The 22,184-nt window shown below is 32.5% G+C and overlaps 2 protein-coding genes across 5 annotated transcripts in view; both read right to left on the bottom strand.

Annotated features, from left to right (window-relative positions):
• Positions 1–1,184: 1,184 nt before the first annotated feature.
• Positions 1,185–22,184, bottom strand: part of LOC143042529 (transmembrane protein 232-like) — a 53,533-nt gene continuing 32,533 nt past the window's right edge. For 3 of the 4 annotated variants that reach the window (XM_076214899.1, XM_076214900.1, XM_076214901.1), the window contains exons 8-16: positions 15,922–16,148; positions 13,739–13,887; positions 12,077–12,091; positions 9,722–10,233; positions 8,858–9,095; positions 7,430–7,611; positions 6,286–6,500; positions 3,906–3,999; positions 1,185–3,576 (exon numbers count right to left, since the gene is read on the bottom strand). In XM_076214899.1, coding sequence (XP_076071014.1) covers positions 3,433–3,576; positions 3,906–3,999; positions 6,286–6,500; positions 7,430–7,611; positions 8,858–9,095; positions 9,722–10,233; positions 12,077–12,091; positions 13,739–13,887; positions 15,922–16,148 — 1,776 coding nt within the window. In that variant the 3' untranslated portion in view covers positions 1,185–3,432. The remainder of the gene's footprint in view (positions 3,577–3,905; positions 4,000–6,285; positions 6,501–7,429; positions 7,612–8,857; positions 9,096–9,721; positions 10,234–12,076; positions 12,092–13,738; positions 13,888–15,921; positions 16,149–22,184) is intronic. The other variant, XM_076214902.1, reaches the window with a different exon arrangement.
• On the bottom strand, positions 18,502–22,182 carry LOC143042531 (uncharacterized). The gene is made up of 3 exons (XM_076214905.1): positions 20,662–22,182; positions 19,351–19,510; positions 18,502–18,964 (listed from the first exon to the last, which is right to left on the bottom strand). Exons 1-3 carry the CDS (start codon positions 22,083–22,085, stop codon positions 18,851–18,853), a joined length of 1,698 nt encoding a protein of 565 aa, XP_076071020.1. The 5' UTR covers positions 22,086–22,182; the 3' UTR covers positions 18,502–18,850.

Raw genomic sequence — 22,184 nt, 5'->3', positions numbered from 1 at the left:
ATAGGCAGAGATGATTAATTAATTATCATTCTTTTGTTTTAATTACTATATTCTTTTGTTTTAATTACTGGATGCCTCATTTAGGCCTTCTAGATAATACAACTGCATGAGGCAGACAAATTGTAATTTGGCATAAATAGCGAATTTAAAATCCTATACTCACCCACCCTATTTTATTTTTTATTGAGATAGCAAGGTTGCTTCATCAACTAATTATAAAAATTTAATTGTTTTAATTTAACTGTATATTTTATGAATGTATAGAGTAGATTATATTACAAGAACTCACAGTTTTGATTTCATATCATAAATGAATGTGTATTCCCTTGAGTGGAATACCACAGATTATTAATTAATTAATTTGTGTATTGTTTTCAAACTGTACTGTTGTTAGACTGTTAGTGTTTTATAAATATGAAATTTAAGCATTAAACTGTAGTTCTTTTCCCAAACTTGTCTTTGTTTTACACTAGTAACCATCTGGAGTCACAGGTTTCATGACTGGATTCCGATCATAGTTAAGACATTGACATGCATCTGATCTGATTCTGGTCTAGATTTAAACAGCATCTATACACATACACAGGGGGAGGGAAATGGGTGGGGTTGTTTCCAAAGTGATGTGGATTAATATAAACAAAGTTCAACCATTTTAATGGGATTTTGTTCTTTTAGAAGTACAATGAATTAATTTCATATACTGCAGAACTCTTACAATTTTCAGAGACAGTGGTTAGGGCAATATGTGCACTTTATTGTGTTTTTTAATAACTGTGAGTGCTCTTCAAATGGTACCCTGAATTATTATGTTTTTGTGTGCTTCAGGCAGATCTAATGAGTCAAGCCTTTTTTAGTTCGTTCTTATTCTATGATGGTACACCACTGTCCAATAAACTGTTGAGGGTTTAAAGCTAACTATATATATATACATGTATATGAGTTTTGATCATTGTTGAAGTCTTGAAGGTTGTGCAGAGTATTATAGTCTGTTCATGTCTATATCCTTTAGTCTAAGGGTGTCATCAGTTGTCTCATTGGCAATCATACTTTACTTTATTTCTCGGTTTAAAATTAGGCCCTCTATAAATCATATAAACTTACAATTTTTTTTTAATCAAAGTCATTTTATTATTATGATTGTTCCAAAACTAACAACTTTGTATATAAATGCATCAATGTAAAAATATATGTACTGTAGACTTTTAATGGTTTTGTTAAGATCTATGCTCGTTTTCCATAAGATGAAGTCACAATAATTTACCATAATTTGTAGTTCAATGGCTTTGATAAAATTTTTAGAACTTGAATAAGTCAGTTTACAGATACTAAGTCACCTTCAATCCTATAACTTGGTGTAAGGATGTATTCTGTGAAGCATGTCAATAGTCATTTAAAAGTAGGCCATACTGACCTAGTTATTACACTTCAATGACTTTTATGAAGATTTATGTCTGTGTTCAAATCTGGAGATAATTGATCTAAATTGATAACACTTTTTTTTTTAGAATAACAGCCTCCCACAAAAATTATCTCCCTTTGACCTGTATTTTCTCCTCCAGTAAGGGGTTCAATTTCACTTTCAAGTTTAGAACTAGATAATAAGTGAACTAATATATATTAAGCATTTTAAGAAAGTTTCTGACAAACATTTGTATCTTGACCCCATAATAAACTGCTTGGTTATTTCACTGGATTTCAATTCCAATAATTTTTTTTGTGAAATTTAACGTCAACATTTATTTACTTGAAATCATTAAAATTAATATTATATCGCAGATACAATTTAAAACATAAACAATGGATAAAAACTCACATAAATGTAAATAACAAATAGACATAATGTAAATTTTGATATTAGATGTACAAATGTAAAAATGTGATAATGAATATACTGGGGAAATAAGTAAAACTTTTGTCTCAAGTAAGCAGTCCTGTTTCAGTCTCATTAACTGTTTATGATATCTAAATGGTAAATGTAGAAAGGTGTAAGTCTAGCAGTTATCTAACTTAATCTAGAGGCTAGCAGTCCTGTTCCAGTCTCATTAACTGTTTATCTAAATGGTAAATGTAAAATGGTGTAAGACTAGAGGTTATCTAACTTTATCTGGAGGCTTAATGTCTCTTGAGAAACATATAGTCTTATTTAGTTTTAATTGGTTGTAAAGAGTTAAGTTACATTTTTTCTCACAAGCAACAAATAAATCTCCTACTGGTTTTCATAATCTATCACTGTATCACAGTAGTCGTTTCAAAGTTTTACTCAAATCATTGCAAAAAGAAAATTTGTTGTTTACTTAAATATAATTTCTAACAGTCATATGAACCAATATAACTTGTCGCTTTTATCTATTAAAGAACTTTATATATTTAAGGTATTTTAAAATTTCTTTCTTTATTTATACCAACTATACTACTTGATAATGATTAGTCTTACTGAGTGATAATGCATCTATACCTAATTTAAATGCTAAATGAAAATATTTAAAAAAACAAACAAGAATGTGTCCATAGTACACAGATGCCCCACTAGCAATATCATTTTCTGCTTTGAAATTGGAGGTCAAAACTCTTGGCATGAAAATTAGAAAGATCATATCACAGGAAACATGCATGTGTACTAAGTTTCAAGTTGATTGGACTTCAACTTCATCAAAAACTACCTTGACCAAAAACTTGAACCTCCTTTCACACTATCATTTTCTATGTTCAGTGGACCATGAAATTGGGGTCAAAACTTCTAATTAGGCATTAAAACTAGAAATATCATAGCATAGGGAACATGTGTGTTTTAAGTTTCAAGTTGATTGGACTTCAACTTCATAAAAAAATTCATTGACCAAAAACTTTAACATGAAGCGGGACAGATGGAAAAATAAATGGACAGATGAACAGACAAACGAAGGGATGAACAGATGCACAAGACTGAATCACATAGTGCACCTAAGTGGGGCATAAAAATGTCGAAAATAATTTTCTTGTCTAACTAGTTTATAATCCTTAGATAGATTAATCATTAGGTATATAAAACATAACACAGATTATATCCTCCTCTACATCATCCCTTGAAACTGAAGTTGTTTGACAATAATTCTTGTACTCTATTACTACAAAGCTATAAACATAAATGAAGTCTAAAAGGGATCACAATGAAATAAAAGCATCACCAAACTATAAAAAATTATGTCACAAATATATCCTTATTTTGGGGTTTTCTTATTAACAATGAGTGTTTGTAATAGCTGGAATCAATTTTACAACATCACAACTTTAAATCCACAGATAATTTTTTTTTTAGTTCCTTCAATTTCTAGCCTAACAGATGCAATAACAACATATCGTTACTCATTCCTTGCTCTTAATTTTGACTAAAATTTTCATAGCTCTAAACAATCGACAACATTTCTTTTTTTCAATCTAAATATTATAGAATGACTATCCTAAAATTTTTTGCAGTTTCTGAGTTCTTCTTTCTTCAAGTTCCTTCTGTCTATCTTCTTCTTCCTTTTGATTTATTTCGATTTCTTTTTGTCTACCTTTTTCTTCTTTTTCCAAATCAAGCTGCAATTCTTTTCTCCACTACAAGCAAATGTATTTGTTATAAAAAAAAATGAATTAGCTTTGCTTGAAATAAAATTAAGCATTCCTAGATAATTGTAAAAGGTTACTGTATACATACAGAACACAATTTTTTATGTTTTTGAAACCTTTTTCCTTATGTGAGAATTAGTTTCTACAGTAAAATCAAGCACAGATAATTATAAATCAACTTTATAAAAATGAAAGTCCACTAAAACAAATATTGGATGGAGAGTTGTCTCATTGGCACTCATACCACATCTTTTTATAAATATATATTGTGCTTAAGACAGTGACCTAAAAAAGTACAAACAATTAAACATCTATACCTGATCTTCCACAATTCTCCTCAAATCAAAGCTAAGTCTAGTATTTACACCAACAGGTGGTTCATATAAAGCTGTGGCTAGCTGTATTTCCTCCCTAAAATATTTAATTAAATATTTATAATCATTCATGCTTAATTATTAAATAAATAAGCTTTTGCAAAGAAATAACTTTTATTATCAAGAATTTTTAGTTTTAATTTGTTATGTTGAGTTGCTGTCTTGGGGCCATTGTCTCACAGGTCTCTCAACATGTACTTGGGGCATTGTCTCACAGGTCTCTCAACATGCACTTTTTCCTATCTCTACATAATGAAATTATAATTAAGTGCAAGAGCATTGAGAAATAATTGACAAATTTTAGATATTTTGAATTATAAAACCAATTTTTGCTTAAATAATATTTCAAAAGATACCGTACATCGGGCTATTTTCGCTGGGGTGTAAAAGTTTGCTTATTATTCGCAGATAGAATAAAATCACGAAAATTAATTCTGCCAATTTAAAAGTGCACATGCAACGTATTGATAAAGTTTTGAATCCACCAAATTAATAGCCGCTAAAATATTTCGTATACCTTTTTCAATGAAAATCCCGAAATTTTATACCCGCGAAAATCACCCACTATACGGTTACTTAAATTCAGGCTTAAAGAAGTTTTCATGGTTAAATGTTTCTTGGATAGTAAGTATTTTCATGATTTCCTGGTTTTAATAGAAACCTAAAAATATTGAGGAAAATTTATGTCCCTTAAAAAATAAATAATGTCATAATTCTATGTGTGTGATGTTATTGGAAAATTTATTTTTGGTATACAGGGTTGAAACAATAATTTGATAATTATTTGACACAGATCTAGAACTTGTTATGAATATTTATTCCCGTAATCTGGCATATCTTAAGACTTAATACTGCGATCAGCTATTTTACTATACAGATAAAGCTAAATGTATAAACGTTTGCTTTATACGTCAATGACCTCAACTAACCTATAAGCCCCGCCTTATACCAGAACTACTGTATTTCATCAACAACGTCACGTCACAACCATGACAACATGTAGTAACAATGGTCAAACTTTTATAAATTTAAACTAATTATGTCTTCAAATTGGTAATTTATATACCTTTTTTAGCTCATCTGGCCCAAAGGGCCAAGTGAGCTTTTCTCATCACTTGGCGTCCAGCGTCCGTCGTCGTTAACTTTAAAAAAATCTTCTCCTCTGAAATTACTAGGCCAAATTTAACGAAACTAGGCCACAATCATCATTGGGGTATCTTGTTTAAAAAATGTGTCAGTTGACTCGGCCAACCAACCAAGATGGCCGCCATGGCTAAAAATAGAACATAGGGGTAAAATGCAGTTTTTGGCTTATAACTCAAAAACCAAAGTATTTAAAGCAAATCTGGCAAGAGATGAAATTGTTTTTCAGGTCAACATCTATATGCCCTGGAATTTTCAGAGGAATCGGATAGCAGTTTTAGGTTGCTGCCCCTGAATTGGTAATTTTAAGGAAATTTTGCCGTTTTTGGTTATTATCTTGAATATTATTATAGATAGAGATAAACTGTAAACAGCAATGATGTACAACAAAGTAAGACCTAAAAATAAGTCAACATGACCAAAATGGTCAATTGACCACCTGAGGAGTTATTGCCCTTTATAGTCAATTTTTAACAATTTTCACTAACATTTTCCACAGAAACTACTGGGCCAAGTTCGTTATAGATAGAGATAATTGGAACCAGCAAGAATGTTTTGTAAAGTAAGATCTACAAACACATCATTATCACCAAAACAAAATTTTGTCATGAATCCATTTGTGTCCTTTGTTTAATATTCACACAGACCAAGGTGAGCGAAACAGGCTCTTTAGAGCCTTTAGTTATTAAATGTTATTTATTAAGTTCATTATCCCTTTCTAATTCCTTAAAATGTCAATGTCTTACTGCCTGGACTACGCTTATAGGAAAAAATTCCAACATGCTACCCCTAGAGGGAAATTCCAAACACTTTTTTTTGTTTAAACAATATTTGTTACATATTTTTATTTTTTTATTTTTTGTTAATGATTTCAGTATAAAGACAATATACGTATAGTGTCTTGAAATATGAAATTTATTTGTATTCTGCACGAAACGGGGAAATGCTCAGTAAAACCTCGCATTTCTCCCGTTTCTAAGCCTCATACAAATAAATTTAATATTTCAAGACACTATATGTATATTGTCTAAATATCAGCTTGATGAAAGCCAAAAGGTCACATCACCCATACAAACATGAAATCAAACTAAGAAAGCAAAAACAAGGGAATATATACTTCAAATTAGTACGATAATAGAAATAGATCACTTTAAAAACATATGAAATTAACTATACATACTTAAGTGTTGTTCTGTTAGGTTTCTTCTGTCTTGGAGATACTTGCTGTACCTTTGGAGGAGGTGAGCTCTTTCTGGCAGAAGGTACGTAAGGATTAACTGCTGGTGGCAGTGGTGGTAGGTAGATGTTAGACAGACCACCAGCTATCATTCCACCAAGTCTACCAGGGTTGCATAATGTTGGCTTGTTTAATAGGCTCTCCAAATCTGTATGTACCTAGAAATTATAATAATGTAGTATGTTACACATCTCTATGTTAAATTTTTAAACATAGATTCCATTGATTTGGTTTAGGAGATAATTGTATTGTATTTTAAGCTCTGACGGCATCAATTGGTGATTTGATAGTCGTCAATTCAGTTAAATGGCCACACATTAGCGATAACTTTGTAACATAAGTCATCTATATACAAAGTATAAAGCATTCAGGTCTTCTAGATTCTAAAATAAGAAGCTTTACAGACGTTAGCTAACACCGCCATATCACTATCTCTATGTCAAGCTTTCTGCGACAAAAGTAGCAGGCTCAACAAAAATCTGACATACGTCGTCTGTGCTTGCCCGTACGTTTTCATACAATCAATTGTAAGTTGATGCCACGAGAATTAGTGACCTTCTCCGATCAAAATGATCATTACAAACAATGTTGCATTAGAATGTTTAATCATCAACATTTGTTTCATCAGACATAACTTCGTTTGAAATTGAGGTTACTGTATAAAATTACATTTATAATATTATGTAAAGCTGTTTTGCAATATCTACACTTTTTTACAAACAAATTTTTTAACTACATAAATTTATTTGAAGTTATTGTTTTTTTATTGATATTTGAAAAGTTAAAGTAAAATCATAGATCAATAAATACATTTGATCTCAATAGTTATTTCTAATTACTTAATAACAACTGTTGGCACTGATGTCAGCTTCACATAAGTTAACTATGCATCTTAATTTGCAAACTTTGCATTTGAAAATAAGATTTAAAATTTACATGCTTCTTAGGTACTTGTATCATTTCAGCTGCACTAATTTAGTAAACATATAAATGTTTTATGTTATCCTTTTACTGACAATGTTCAATGCCAAAAGTCTGTTGCCTTCTTTTAGAGATACTGTAAAGTTATTTCCCATTTACTACTGACCTGTCCAACTTTCAATGCCTCTAAGACTCTGTCATCCTTCTCCATTGAATGTGCCCTAAGTAGACTGTTCCAAGCAGCTGTTCTCATCCCCTCTCTAGCTTTATCACTGGCCAAACTACGGCAAATCTTTACTAAAGATTGTATAGCACCAAACCTTATTCTCCAACTCCAGTCATTAGGACCTAAAACACAAAACCAGAATAAAGAATTATATCAATTCTCAATAAATCTGAACTGAAACCTGGAGCAATGTTGGCATACAAAATATATATGAACCATAAAAAAACAAGAATGTATCCCTAGTACATGGATGCCCCATCCACATTATTATTTTCTATGTTCAGGGGACTGTGAAAATGGAATAAAATCTCTAATTTGGCATTAAAATTAGAAAGATCAAATCATAGTGAACATGTTTACTAAGTTTCAAGTTGATTGGACAATAACTTCATCAAAAACTACCTCGACCAAAACTTTAACCTGAAGCAGGACAGACGAACGGACAAACAGACAGACAAACAAACGAACGGATGGATGCACAGACCAGAAAACATAATGCCCATAAATGGGACTTAATAACAAGTAGATGAACCAAATGAAGAGGTACAATTTGGGTCCGAATCCAACAAATGTTCCCTTTTTCAAGTTGTGTGAATATCCATGTTTTTGAAAGAAGTCAGACTTCAGCTGGGTACATTTATCTGCTCCAGGTAGAGCTACAGTAGCTGCAAACTAGTTTTTAATTTACCATTATTAAAACAGAAAGTTTACAGTTGTCTCCCCTTAAACCAAGTATATCTATTGTCTCCCCTTAAACCAAGTATATCCTTTTTCTCCCATTAAACCAAGTATATCTATTGTCTCCCCTTAAACCAAGTATATCTATTATAATTTGTAAATCATTTAAGATTATTAATCATGTTTCAATTGAAATATTTCAAATACTAATTTTGTCAATCAAATATGTGTGGTGCAAATAAAAAGGAATTGCCTCCATGGCTGTTTGAATAACCCTTTATACTTAAACTGATTTATTAAAGCAAACACAACAATTATATATAAATAATCAATACTGACAATATACCTAAATGCTATTCTTAGTCATCATACACAACTTCAAGCTCTTTACTTGAAGGATGATTATAGCCCAGTTTGGTTGCAATTGCCTGGTAGTTGGTTTTGTTTTGATTTTTGTAAAAGTTAACGGACAACTTAAGATGACTTAAGCCAAGAGATGGAAATAGCTCAGAGTGGCTCATTGAGCCATGTGAGCTAAAAATAAAAGCTTTCAATAAAAAACTTTTCTACCATGCACAATTTTTAAAGAGACAATTTAGAAATTGGTTCAATTAATTTGATCATTTTTGTGTTTAGTAATGTTTTTTGTTTTGAACACTAGCTGTATTCAACATACAAACTAAAGTTTACCTCCATCCCTAACTTCATTGGTGGCATGAAAGAAAGCCAAGTCTAGTAGTCCAGCACTGACTAAAGGTACACTGGAATACCCACGCTTGAATGGTTCTGATACATCTTTATTAATACCCATCAATGCTATCTTTTGTATATTAGCATTACTTCCATAAAGGCAAATCTCTGCTAGAGTGTCAGTAAAAGTAATGGCAACTTCCCAGTGCCAACCATTGATTCCTGGAGTTTCTGATACCTGGCAAATAGAAACAAGTGACATAATTGTGGCAGTCTTTAATGAGACATTGAACATGTTGGTTACTAGGAGCCTATTATCTTAGATGGATAGCTCTTTGATTGGCAATCATATCGCACCTATTTTATTTTGCTATTGTCTCCAAGTAGTCTAATTTTGTATTTTAACACTTTCAAATTCTAACATTGTGTATCAAGTTACTGTATACAAATGAGTTATGTGTAAAGAATGGGTCCATAAAGGCTGAGTTCATCTTTGCTTTAAAATAATAAAGGTCTAGAACATTTCAAATTTTTAAGTGAATGACCCTTCTTAAAAAGTCACTGGTCATGCATTATAAACCATCATTATCAAAAAAAAAAGTTCCCTCTAAGAAAAGACAGGTAATGGACTGTTGATCTATTCTAACTTGAACTCCTTAATAAAGACAAAAGTATATAACCAAGTGTCAATTGTTTCACATCAAATATTTCTTCATGCTAAGTTTTGTACTAGATCTCTTTATTGTTTGCCGTTCCAAAGACTTGTATTAATCATTACCTTAGCCAGTTCAATCTTTTAGCAGAATAAGCATTAAATACTAAACACTTTAAAAAGGATTACATTAAAAATGTGTGTAAACTCACAGGTAAATTAGTGTAAGTAGGAACAGAGCTAGCTTCAGATGCTCTGCCACTTGGTAAATCTGATCCTACTTCAGCCTTCCAAGCAGTACCAGGTAAAGGATCAGAGTGAAAACTAGACCCCCTTTTAGAATCCCGTGTAGATGGATTTGTCCTCAATGAATCTCTAGTATATGTTTTAATTCTGTTTTTGTCAGTCATTTTGTTCTTAGCATTTTCAGCAAATGATACTTCTCTCTCACGACTAGCAGTTGTCCTTTGTGGTTTTTCTTTTTTCAAACTGGACTCAAACTTTTCTAGATTTTCAATACTAAGAGCAGTTTTTTGTTGTTCTGGTGATTTTTCTGGAGAGATGTCCTGTTTTTCTTGATCTGATCTTGTATGTTTAGATTTTCTGGCCGAGTCATGATCTTCCTCGCTACGTTCATAGATATCACTAAGACTTGGCTTAGAACTACCAATACTCCTTGATTCATGAGCTTTTTCAGAGTTGTCACTGGTAACACTGTATACATCTATAAATTGAAAACATTTCTTTAATTTCTTGCTAGACTATAATTTGTGTATCTTTAAAGTTTTCAACAACAAAAATTTAATTTCTAACACTGTAATTTCTTAGGACGAAGTATCATGAACTAGTAAAATAGAAACTAGAGTCACTGAATCACTTAGAAAAGTTATACATTTTACTGTTTTAAGACAGAAGCATAATTTAGATATTTATAATTGTGCTTGCTATTGTATGCTTATAAAAGCACCAGGGGAAAACCAGGATATTCAGATTCAGTTTTCTATATTTTTTATGATCACTGTATTTGTCAATGTGGAAACATTATACATTACATTTATAAATACACATTATTCTGTGTCTTTTCTTTTCTCTTCATTGTAATCATAGATTTAATTGTATTCAAATCATTGTAATCATTTAGTAATCATTTGTACCAAATTTTATTTGGTCCAGTTTACATACACCAATAAATTCCTTTAAAAAGGCGTTTAATCCTTATAATTCTTTCAACTTGGAGATAGGGAATATATTTTTCCACACTCATTACCTTTTTCACACGTAAATTGTATGTTTCTGTCATTGAATAGGCCTGACGCATGAATATATTTGTTGGAAAACCCAAAAATATGTATGCAATGAAATTTGCTATCTGATAAAAAGCAAACACACTTATTACGAATGTTTTTGTGTATTATTTTATTTTACAATTAACATGCAATGAAAATGAATTTTGTTAACGTCGTTATTATTATCGCTGCCATCTTGTTTGCATTGGTTACGAAAAGAAGTTCGGTCATCGTCGTCTATCGGAAAACAACCAACGTCAAGATCAACTACCGGAATTTCCTCTTGACCAATCATATCAACGTATTCCCTAATATGCAAATCATATTAGAATTATTTGTTTATATCTTTACACTTAGCGTTAGCAATGGGTAAAGTGTTAGCTAATATAATGCCTTCCAATGTTAAAATGAGCATAAAGCATGATATAAAAGAATTATTAGAATTCTTATCATAATTCAAACAGTTGTACTTTCAAAATGGACCTATAAGACTGGTACATTCAGAAGGCAGCAACTTTGATTTTAACTAATTTAAAATGAAATAAATAACAAGTCATTGCTATTTCAGGAATATTCATTTCTACTAACTGCTAAGATCCTGCAGACAAATTTCAAAAGAACATAAATTAAACAATACTTGTAAATATTTGATTTAAGGATTTGTTTAATCTTATATCATGTAAATTTGACACACTATTTCCTTTTATTTAAGGAAAGTTTAACTTCATTATACTGAAAATAAAAAGTTCAAACTGGTTCATCCCCACCACAACTGATGCTTTTCTTTGTTTTTAGACCTGGTTTTTTTTTTTGGAATAATGCCGATTGTTTTACACTAGTAATTTTTTTGGGACCTTTATAGCTTGTTGTTCGGTGTGGCAGCCAAGGCTCCGTGTTGAAGACAGTACTTTGACCTATAATGGTTTACTTTTATAAATTGTGACTTGGATGGATAGTTGTCTCATTGGCACTCATACCAAATCTTCTTATACCTTTATATAAATAAGAACGAGTTGAAAATTCAAAGTAGGGATACAAAGATTGATGGAAAAATGGCACTGTGACAACTATATATAAACACCCTGCTCCCTTATTTGGAGTAATAATGTGCATAGTTTGCAAACTAAAGTGCAATGATAACAATAAATATAATATGCATAGATTCAAATTAAGTAGCTCCTATACTTTTATCATATAAAACTTGTGCTTTATGATTCTTGTGCAAAAGGTGTACCGTATTCTTTATATAAAAAATAATGTGCTTCCTGTGTGTTATCTTACCACGACCTGTTTCAACTGAAAACATGACAAGATTTCTATTTATGGCAAATCAGTCTGCAGAAGTAAATCATAAAAACAAAATAAAATAAGCATAGAAAAAAACTCGAAAAGAGGCTCCAAGGATATTGATATGTAGCCAATAACATGTCAAAAAATGTGTAAGGGTTCCACATAACCCAGTGTCTCGCCTACTTTATGAATCTAATAAATGTTTTAAGAACTTTAACTGCAGACTGTATGTAATGTTAACTGGAAGAATAAGTCCATATATAATTAATATACAGAAAAACAGGGAATATATTTTTACTTTTATAAGTGACAAATTTCCTTCTAGATACTAGCTTTTGATTATAAAAGAAGCTTCTGTCCAAGTTTGGTAGAAATCCAGGATACTTTAAGAAAGTCAATAAATTTTTTAAAAAAATAACCACAGAGTGAATGTGAGGTTAACTAGCAGAAAAAGTAAGTCCATTTTTAAGTAAGATACGATAAAAAAAAGGTTTTTTCTTTAAATTTACTTCAAAAACAAGCTTTTGTTAAGATTTTGCAAAAAAACTAAGTCCATTTATAAGTAAAATACGGAAAAACAGGATTTTTGTTTTTAAAGCAATTTACTTTGTGATACTATCTTATGATCATAAACAATCTTCTCTCCAAGTTTGGTAGAAACCACAGAGTGAGTATTTGTGGCAGCTGCTGCCAAAAACAACAACAATGCAAACGACAGAATGTAGGATCGTTATGTCTCGCTTTTTCAACAAAAGGTGAAGGCTAAAATAAAAATGGCAGTAATGAATGAAAAGTGTATAATGGTGATAAGCCTGGGAGAACAAGATTTATTTATAAGTTGTAATTGGCTTTGAGAATAGAGAATCTCACAAAACATTAAAAAAAACAAAAAAACACACATTTTTATACCTGTCCTAAGTCAATAATCTTTGACTTTGATAGTCTTGTATGTTTTTATTTAGTTTGATACATTTATATGTGTGATGAACTATTATACATTACTGATATTGCTAAGGGGACATCTGAAGCCTGCCTCCATGTCAGAGATTTTTTATTGCTGTGTTAAAAACACATTGGTGACCTTTCGTCTGTTTTCTGCTCATTGATCGAGTTGTTGTCTCTTTGACACATTCTACATCTCCATTTTCAATTTTATTTGAACTAGCTTCCAGTGACTATGAATACTCAGATTTTTGTGCTTCATGTCTATTTTTTAAGTTAATTGTTTTTGAGCCTCATATCTTTACTTTGAGAAAGCAAATTGCAACTGATTTTTACAGTTTGTTCTTATGTTGTGCTGTTACACCACTGTCCAATGTTAGTTTTGAGTTAGGATTGAGTGCTGACAAACATGTTTCACCCTGCCAAGTTCTTCATGTGCCAGTCCCAAGTCAAGAGTCTGTAGTTCTGTGGTTGTTATTAGATCATGTGTTTTATATTGTTTTTTCCTAAATTGTTTTGATATAAATTAGACCGTTAGGTTTCTGTTTAAATTATTTCATATTTTTAATGTTGTGACCTTTTATAGTGGACTATCCAGGCTTATTTGAAAAATTTAAATATTTCATTACAGTCAATCAACAATAAAGATTTTTTGAGATGACTTAAAGAGACAATTCCGATATTAGATCATAACCCTTGACCTTTTCTTACCTGAGTCATCTGATCTTGAACTGTCTGGTGGAGATCCTCCTTTCACTTTAGGTCTTGACCCTCGAGCTAGACTATGAAGAATTTTCATGGCTGCTATGTTTGATTTAGCTGCTTCAGCCAATATTTGTAAAGCGATCATGCTGTCAACCCTATAAAGCAATGCATAAAGTGAATATTTTGACATCAAATAAAACTAGAGGCTCTTAAGTGTCGCTCACCTTGGTCTATGTGCTATTAAACAAAAGACACACAAATGGATCAATGACAAAATTGTGTTTTGGTATTGGAGATGTGTTTGTAGATCTTACTTGACTGAACATTCTTGATTCTTACAATTATCTCCATCTTTAATGATCTTGGCCCATTAGTTACAGAGGAAAATATTTTGTTAACATTTACAAAAATGTACAAAATTTATGAAAATTGTTAAAAATTGACTGTAAAGGGCAATAACTCCTTATGGGGTCAACTGACCATTTTGGTCATGTCAACTTACTTGTAGATCTTACTTTGCTGAACATTATTGCTGTTTACAGTTTATCTTTATCTATAATAGTATTCAAGATAATAACCATAAATGGCAAAATTTCCTTAAAAATTACCAATTCAGGGGCGGAACCCAACAATCGGTTGTCCAATTCATCTGCAAATTTCAGGGCAGATAGATCTTGACTTGATAAACAATTTGAACCCATGTCCAGTTGCTTTAAATGCTTTGGTTTCAGAGTTATAAGCCAAAATCTACATTTTACCCCTATGTTATATTTTTAGCCATGGGGGCCATCTTGGATGGTTGGCCAGGTCACCGGACACATTTTTTAAACTAGATACTCCAATGATGATTGTGGCCAAGTTTGGTTAAATTTGGTTTAGTAGTTTCAGAGGAGAAGATCTTTGTAAAAGTTAACAACGACAGACGCCAAGTGATGAGAAAAGCTCACTTGGCCTTTTAGGCCAGGTGAGCTAAAAAGAAAATCCTCATCTTCTTTTACAAGTACTAGGTGAATAACTAAACATCATAACTGATATTTACTCTAACCATGTAACTAATGAAGTAACCTAAGTAACCTAACATTAGGTTATCTAAACCTTTAATATGCATATGCTGACATTGGTCAGTAACTATACTCCAACTCAATGATGTTGACTAGAAATATAACTTAAATTTCATATACTGTGGATTTATTATTATTCCTTGGATACCAATTTTCGTGGGTTTTGCTGATTTTTTCCTAGCATTGAGTAACCCACTTAAGTTAACATGCATATTCTAAAATATGTCTACATACTTCTTACTTAAGAATATATATGTTTAGGTATTTTGAATTATGGGAAAAGTTAAAGAGGGTCTTAGTAGCAGTGTTGGTAGGGTGCCTTGGTCATCCTTTTCTGTATTCTTTATTTTTTTAAATACAAATTTTCACTGTTGCTATATCCTAACATTGTGCATTTACTGAGCACAGCTGTTGTGTGCTGTATTGCCATTAAGCACAGCAGAGGTAGAAAGGTGAACTGGTAAAGTGTGTCAGACCATAGAAACAGAATGAAGCAGGTCACCTTTCAAAACAGACTGCCTATAAAGCTCAACTGTGCCAAGCAATGATCTAAAAACTTGAGTGACAACCTGCTTGACAAGTTTTTCAGCCTAAATAGTAGAAAGATAGAGTTCTATATGGGCTAATGATGTTAGTGTAAACATATTTTATTAATTATATTCAGGTACATACATAGGCATTTACATAATACAAGTCAAATAATTAATAGGATCCAGAAACAAGCTGTTAGCTTATATAAATCCGTTTCCTGTAAGTTTAGTAATTGGCAGATCATATCAATACGAACAAAATAATATACAATTGATCTTCAAAAAAGGTAGGGCGCCCTGAAAACTGGAAAAAGGGCACAGGGCGGCACTTGGGAAAAGGCGGGCGCCGCGCCCTCTTAAAATGGCCTAGCTGGAACACTGTTTCTATGTCGAGCTTTTTGCACCAAAAGTTGCAGGCTCAACAAAAATCACACAAATCTGGTTGAACAATTAAAAATTAAAAAAAGAATGCTTTTTACTTTTGTGTTTTTAAACTTTATCTACAAATAATAGTCATGACAAACATATAAGAATTCCCTTATAATAAAACCATCTACTAAAATAATCATAGATTGAAAAATGTCTGCATGTCACTAACCAGTTTTCATTTGACAATCCCATTCCACATGTAGCCAGAGCTTGCAGGGCTTCAGCCAATCCCCCTCCAAGATGATTGGTACACCTCCATACATCCAAAGCATGCCATAAAGTTGGACTCAGATCATGTACACTACTACTTATTGCCCCACTGTGAGCTGATTGGCTTTGTCTCTCACTATTTTCATGGCGATCATGGGCTGTGCCAGATGTTCCTCTACTGTAAGGCTGAAAATAAAAGATAAGTTTATACTGGGTAAAAAGGTTGCATGTATTTGAGATATTCCTGTATAATACTACTGTGGATTCATTATTACCATCATGGGTATAGATGAACCATGCATGAATTTAACTGTTCAACCAAGTGCAAATTTTCTATCTTCTTTTTTTTTTTTTTTATATTTGATTAAAATGCATATCTATAATAGCCATGACTATCCATATAATATACTGTCTATTTATTATTTAATACTACAATAATGTAAAGCATGTTCCCTAAAGGAATTTTTAAAACAAGGATATAATATGACTGTTTGTTTATTAGTGTCTTTTTTTAATAGACTGCAGACACAAACTTGGAAACAGACTCTGATGGAACTCCAATGGTTTCCCTTAATAAATGAAAATGCCAATGCTGTAAATAAACTAGATGTGTAAAAGCGACACAAATGGCCCAGTCTCAAAAAGTTGAAAAATCTGCGATTTCAATAACACATGTGGACACAAACATGATGGTAGTCTCACATATCAAAAATCAGCTCAAAATCCAGAGGCGTATAGAAAAATGTCCATATAACTGTGATTTTCAACCATTTTCAAAGTTGTAAACTCTTAATTTTGGCAAAAATTAGCAGAGTAGGACGAAACTTAAACTTGATCTGTAACTCATCATGAGTAACTAACATACCAAAAATCAGCCCAATATCTGAAAGCGTTTAGAAAAAAAGTCTGTATATTAAACAGTGGTTTTCAATAACTTATCAAAGTTCATAGCCCGTAATTTTGGCAAAATTTAGCAGAGCAGAACAAAACTTAAATATGATCTGTAACTCATCTTTGTTAACTCACATGCCAGAAATCATCCCAATATCTGAAAGCGTTTAGAAAAAAATTCGTATAACTGTGATTTTCAACAATTTATCAAAATCCTAGCCCATAATTTCGGCAAAAATTAGCTGAGTGGAACAAAACTGAAACTTCATCTGTAACTCATCATGGTTAACTCACATACCAGCCCAATATGATATCTGAAGGCGTTTAGAAAAAAAACTCTGTATAATGGTTTGTTGTGGAATGACGGAATGAGGGAATTTCATAATTCAAAATGATGGAATGACGAACAAGGGTCAAACTATATGACTGTTTCCACAATAAAGAGGATCAATGTGTGACATTAAATAAAAAATTAAAACACACTGCAAATTAATATATTTTTGCATCTCCTGGAGCCTATGATTCTGAATTTTTAAATTATTGGTGAAAAACGATAACATTCTTTACCTGAAAAGCTCTGCAAGCAGTCTTATGTGGGTCAAGTCGATTGTAACATATGTTATGTTGACAAAATAACTACCATTTTATTATCTTATTTCTAATACAGCAGGCATGTTAAGAACAGATATTGCTAGCAACATCCTTAAAGATTCATTATTTTTGACATTGAAGACTACAGAAGCATGATTATCTGCTGTAGAAGAGGTTTTGACATCTGAAATATGCTTTTCAAAAACTCTGAAAATTGTGATTTATCTGGCCAACTGAATTATACATATCAATGACCATTGTTTGTGATTTTATTTCATATATGATAGGATACAGTAATTCTTATGGAAAAAGCCATGTTTATTTATCTTAAAATACTTAAAATCATAAAAACTGTAACCATATGTGATGTTGACATTTCAACATATGTGATGACAACATTTGTGATGATGGACTCAATTAGGACTTCTGAAGCATACATTAGAAAATGAATAAACAGCCATTTAGGCTTCTGTTTAATTCTAGAGCATTTGTTAAACCAAATCAACCCAAATTTTATGTCTGTTATTAAAGAAAAAACAAGGTAATTAAGTCCTTGATCGATATTTCTTTCAGAGGTTACTGACCCTTTGTTCTGATTGATGCAGTTCATTGATGCTTAGTTTTTTAGGAAGTTCCTGTTGGATCAGCTATTTTACATTCATTAACTATCAAAAAATGTGTTGCAATCATGAACACTTGTTTACAGCATCCAATATTGACTGTTAATGCATTGCTGAAAATAATATGACAAAAAAAGAGGTAGAACCAAATCGTATTTTTTAGAAAGACTTGCAGCAAATTGAGTACCGATCAAATGCAGTCTAGGGCTGTTCTCTATTTGTTGTGATACATGAGTTATGCTCATTATAGAAGAATTCACAATAAGTGCAAAATGAAGAACAGCAACCAAAGCGCTGTTCCAATACTATAATGTATATAACAATGTGTAAGGTTTTGTCTCATTTACATTTATTTCCATTTTCCTTTTTGATTGCAATACCAACTCCCTTGTTTCTAAAAATATTCAGATTGTTTAACTGTGGTTTTTTTTGTGCATCTTAAGACCAGCATCTTACTCTGAGACAAATTACCCAGGCATCCAATAAGTGTTTTCAACAAATTCTTCGATATTAAACCAAATCCTATGACCATTTCAACAATTTAGGTCTTTGTAGCAAATATCAAGGCAGTAACAAATTATACTTTTTACACACAGTACATGTGTAATTCCGTTCAAGTGCTCAAGAGCCAATGCTTGCCTGGACGGCCTGAAATTGCATTCATATAAGAAATTAATGGGGGTCAGTAATATCCTTGTCAATGATCACACTGCAACTGAACAGCAATAAAAGTGTTGTTTCGTTACTGAAACTTATTCTTGTGCATGATATGATTAGATATCAAGCTCAAGTCCACCAAATCATACACATAACATCAATTGGCAATATTGTCAACATATTTATTAAGAAAAAATTAACTTGAACTGTCCAGACATCCAGGACCATTGGAAAAATCTTCATCTGCAAATAGAAAATAAGAATGATTCAAATACCAAAGCAGTGTTAATGTTTACGACTTCTGGAAAAGTGATTAAATTATGTTGTAAACTAGTACTGCATCCAGCATATACATTGTAATTACTAAACATGCATAGTGTTTGTTTGTTTGAATATCAAAGCTGAAAAGGAGAAACAAATTTTACTGATCATCTTAAATTAGATCAACCTGAACATCAGGCTAAAATAGATTTAGATAGATATCTACAAAAATACATGTAGTGATAAATGTCAATATCACAATGATCAAATATTATAAAATGTATAATATAAAACAGATATTGAGAGCAATAGAATCAAGTAGCTTAAACTAGGCTATGTAAATTGTAATGAAATTGTAATATACACACCACTAAATGTGTAGTACAGGTTTCTGCCCTCCATGTGTATATCTGGGGCTTCCAGCTTTTTATGGACATCCGAAGAAAGAACAGTATGTTTGGTTTCACCATCAATCCATTTTTTCTTCTTCTTGTACTTGAAATATGTGACCCATGGCCAATTATCCACCTACAAAATAACAAGCAAAAACACATTTAGTTTTCTTTATAAATTTTAACACATTTTTATAAAACCATATTTTTACAACCTTTTGAACTGTTTTGAGTCATGGAGCTCTAAAATTTCTACATATAAATTAATAGTGTATCTCATGGTCAGTTTTTTCATTGAAAAAGTCATTCAAACTTTTGAAACCTCGATATTACATATTTTAACCATTTGACAAAACAAATCAGGCACATGGAACAAATAAACAAAACTATAAAATATAATTTAAAACTGACAATAAAGTGATATCAAACAAGTAAAGCTGATAATTCCTGGTCTTTAAGAAGTTATATTTTCATAATATTTGCACACTGAATTATTGAAAGAAATGAGACTTGTTTCAAGCTTTACTATGTCTACGACTTTCCATAAATAATTGTGAGGTTGTATACATAAGGCATAATGTCAAACAGATAATAACTTGCCTTCTTACTCCTGTACAATTATCTATGAAAATACACATTATAGTAACAAAAACTAATGAAAACTAATCATTTTATACTTACAACTGCAGGATAAAGTTTTTTACCAAGCAGGACAGAAATATATGTTCCTGCTTGATAACTTCTATTAAACAAAGATGATAATTTACGTTAAAATATGTAAAGTCTATAAATGCAAACAATAGTCAAGAACATGTGTCCAGTAAAATCCATTTCTTTGCCAAAAACAACTGAGAATCAAAACTAGATGCCAACTTCTATCTTGACAGTATATAAATAATGCATGGTACTAGTATGGCGTTCATTATCACTAAACTTGTATACATAATTAAAGACCAGTTGGTGACCTTCTGCTACTGTTTTTTCTATGGTCGGGTTGTTGTCTCTTTGACACGTTCCCAATTTCCAATCACAATTTTAAATTTTACTTTTGGTAGTGCATTTGTATTGGTTTATAAATAGTTGAAAGGTGTGATGCCACATTTGGAGCCCAAAATCACTCACCAGAAATCTTTATTGTATCCGTTTTCTTGAAACCAATACTGACAAAACAAAAAACTTTATAAATACAACCTTGCATACCATGTGTTTTCCTTGATTAACCTTCATAGACATGCTTGCAACCAAAACATTGAAAATCAAAAACTAAACAAAGAAATTTAAACTTACTGATCTTCTGTCCCTTTAGTAGCAATATCATCTGTGCTTACAGTTCCTTCCTCTTCAAGCCAATCTAATACATACTGAGGGATGACATCAAATATTGCTTCATCTGATATATTCATGTGGTCCATCTGACCAAACTTTGGCTCAACTATCTGAATTAGGCCCGTCTCATCAACATTTGGTTCCATTATCTGTATTAGGTTCATATCACCAACCTCCGACTCCATCTGACCAACCTCTGGCTCTATCTGACCAACCTCTAACTCCATCTGCCCAACATTTGACTCTATTTGACCAACCTCTAACTCCATCTGCCCAACATCTGACTCCATCTGACCAACCTCTGGCTCCATCTGACCAACCTCCGACTCCATCTCACCAACCTCTGACTCCATCTGACCAACATCTGACTCCATCTGACCAACATCTGACTCCATCTGCCCAACTTCTGGCTTCATCTGACCAACCTCTGACTCCATCTGCCCAACACCTGACTCCATCTGCCCAACTTCTGGCTTCATCTGACCAACCTCTGACTCCATCTGCCCAACATCTGACTCCATCTGCCCAACTTCTGGCTTCATCTGACCAACCTCTGGCTCCATCTGACCAACCTCTGACTCCATCTGACCAACCTCTGACTCCATCTGACCAACATTTGACTCCATCTGCCCAACTTCTGGCTTCATCTGCCCAACATCTGACTCCATCTGCCCAACTTCTTGCTTCATCTGACCAACCTCTGACTCCATCTGACCAACCTCTGACTCCATCTGACCAACATCTGACTCCATCTGCCCAACTTCTGGCTTCATCTGACCAACCTCTGACTCCATCTGCCCAACATTTGACTCCATCTGCCCAACTTCTGGCTTCATCTGACCAACCTCTGACTCCATCTGACCAACCTCTGACTCCATCTGACCAACATCTGACTCCATCTGCCCAACCTCTGGCTCTATCTGACCAACATTTGGCTTCATTTTACCAACCTCTGGCTCCATCTCACCAACCTTCAACTCAATCTGACCAACCTTAGTCTTAGACTCCGTCTCACCAACATTTAAGTCCACAATATCAATTTGGTCGATATCACCCAGGAGGGGCAATAAAGGGACAAAATGGTTTGGTATCCAATGTTGCATAGTTAGATCTTGTCTTGTGGAAGACCACATTATCTTTATCGTGTCTTCATGGTTGATGTTTCGAGGCATTATCAGCCTGTTCAGATCTTTTCTGACAACTGGGCTGCCAAGTTGAGGATACACAGAAATTACTCTGGAATTTAACACAGACGCAATGGCAAATAGTTGCCAAATACCCATAAATGAGTTTATTTTTGTAATGTCTAAGACCTCTTTTCTGAAAACTCTTCTCACTGCAGCTGGTGTCAAAACATCTCCTGGGATATATTCGGATGAATACATTGCAAACTGTTTCGATAGTTGCCTTGTCTTAATATTCAACTCCAACCCGGAGGATAAATAATCATCATTAAGATATAAATCTTCATTGGCAACCAATTC

The sequence above is a fragment of the Mytilus galloprovincialis genome, chromosome 8, assembly GCF_965363235.1.
Source record: "Mytilus galloprovincialis chromosome 8, xbMytGall1.hap1.1, whole genome shotgun sequence".
Lineage (NCBI taxonomy): Eukaryota > Metazoa > Mollusca > Bivalvia > Mytilida > Mytilidae > Mytilus > Mytilus galloprovincialis.
Note: the sequence above shows the minus strand (reverse complement) of the source record. Positions and strands in the feature narration are given on the sequence as shown.

Excerpts from the sequence above, each read along its gene's own strand:
- LOC143042531 (XM_076214905.1), bottom strand. The coding sequence starts at position 22,085 with ATGTATTCATCCGAATATATCCCAGGAGATGTTTTGACACCAGCTGCA. Across the intron at positions 19,511-20,661 it reads ACTAAAGGGACAGAAGATCA|GTGGATAATTGGCCATGGGT; the intron begins GTAAGTTTAAAT and ends GTTATTTTGTAG. Across the intron at positions 18,965-19,350 it reads CCTGTACTACACATTTAGTG|ATGAAGATTTTTCCAATGGT; the intron begins GTGTGTATATTA and ends TTCTATTTGCAG.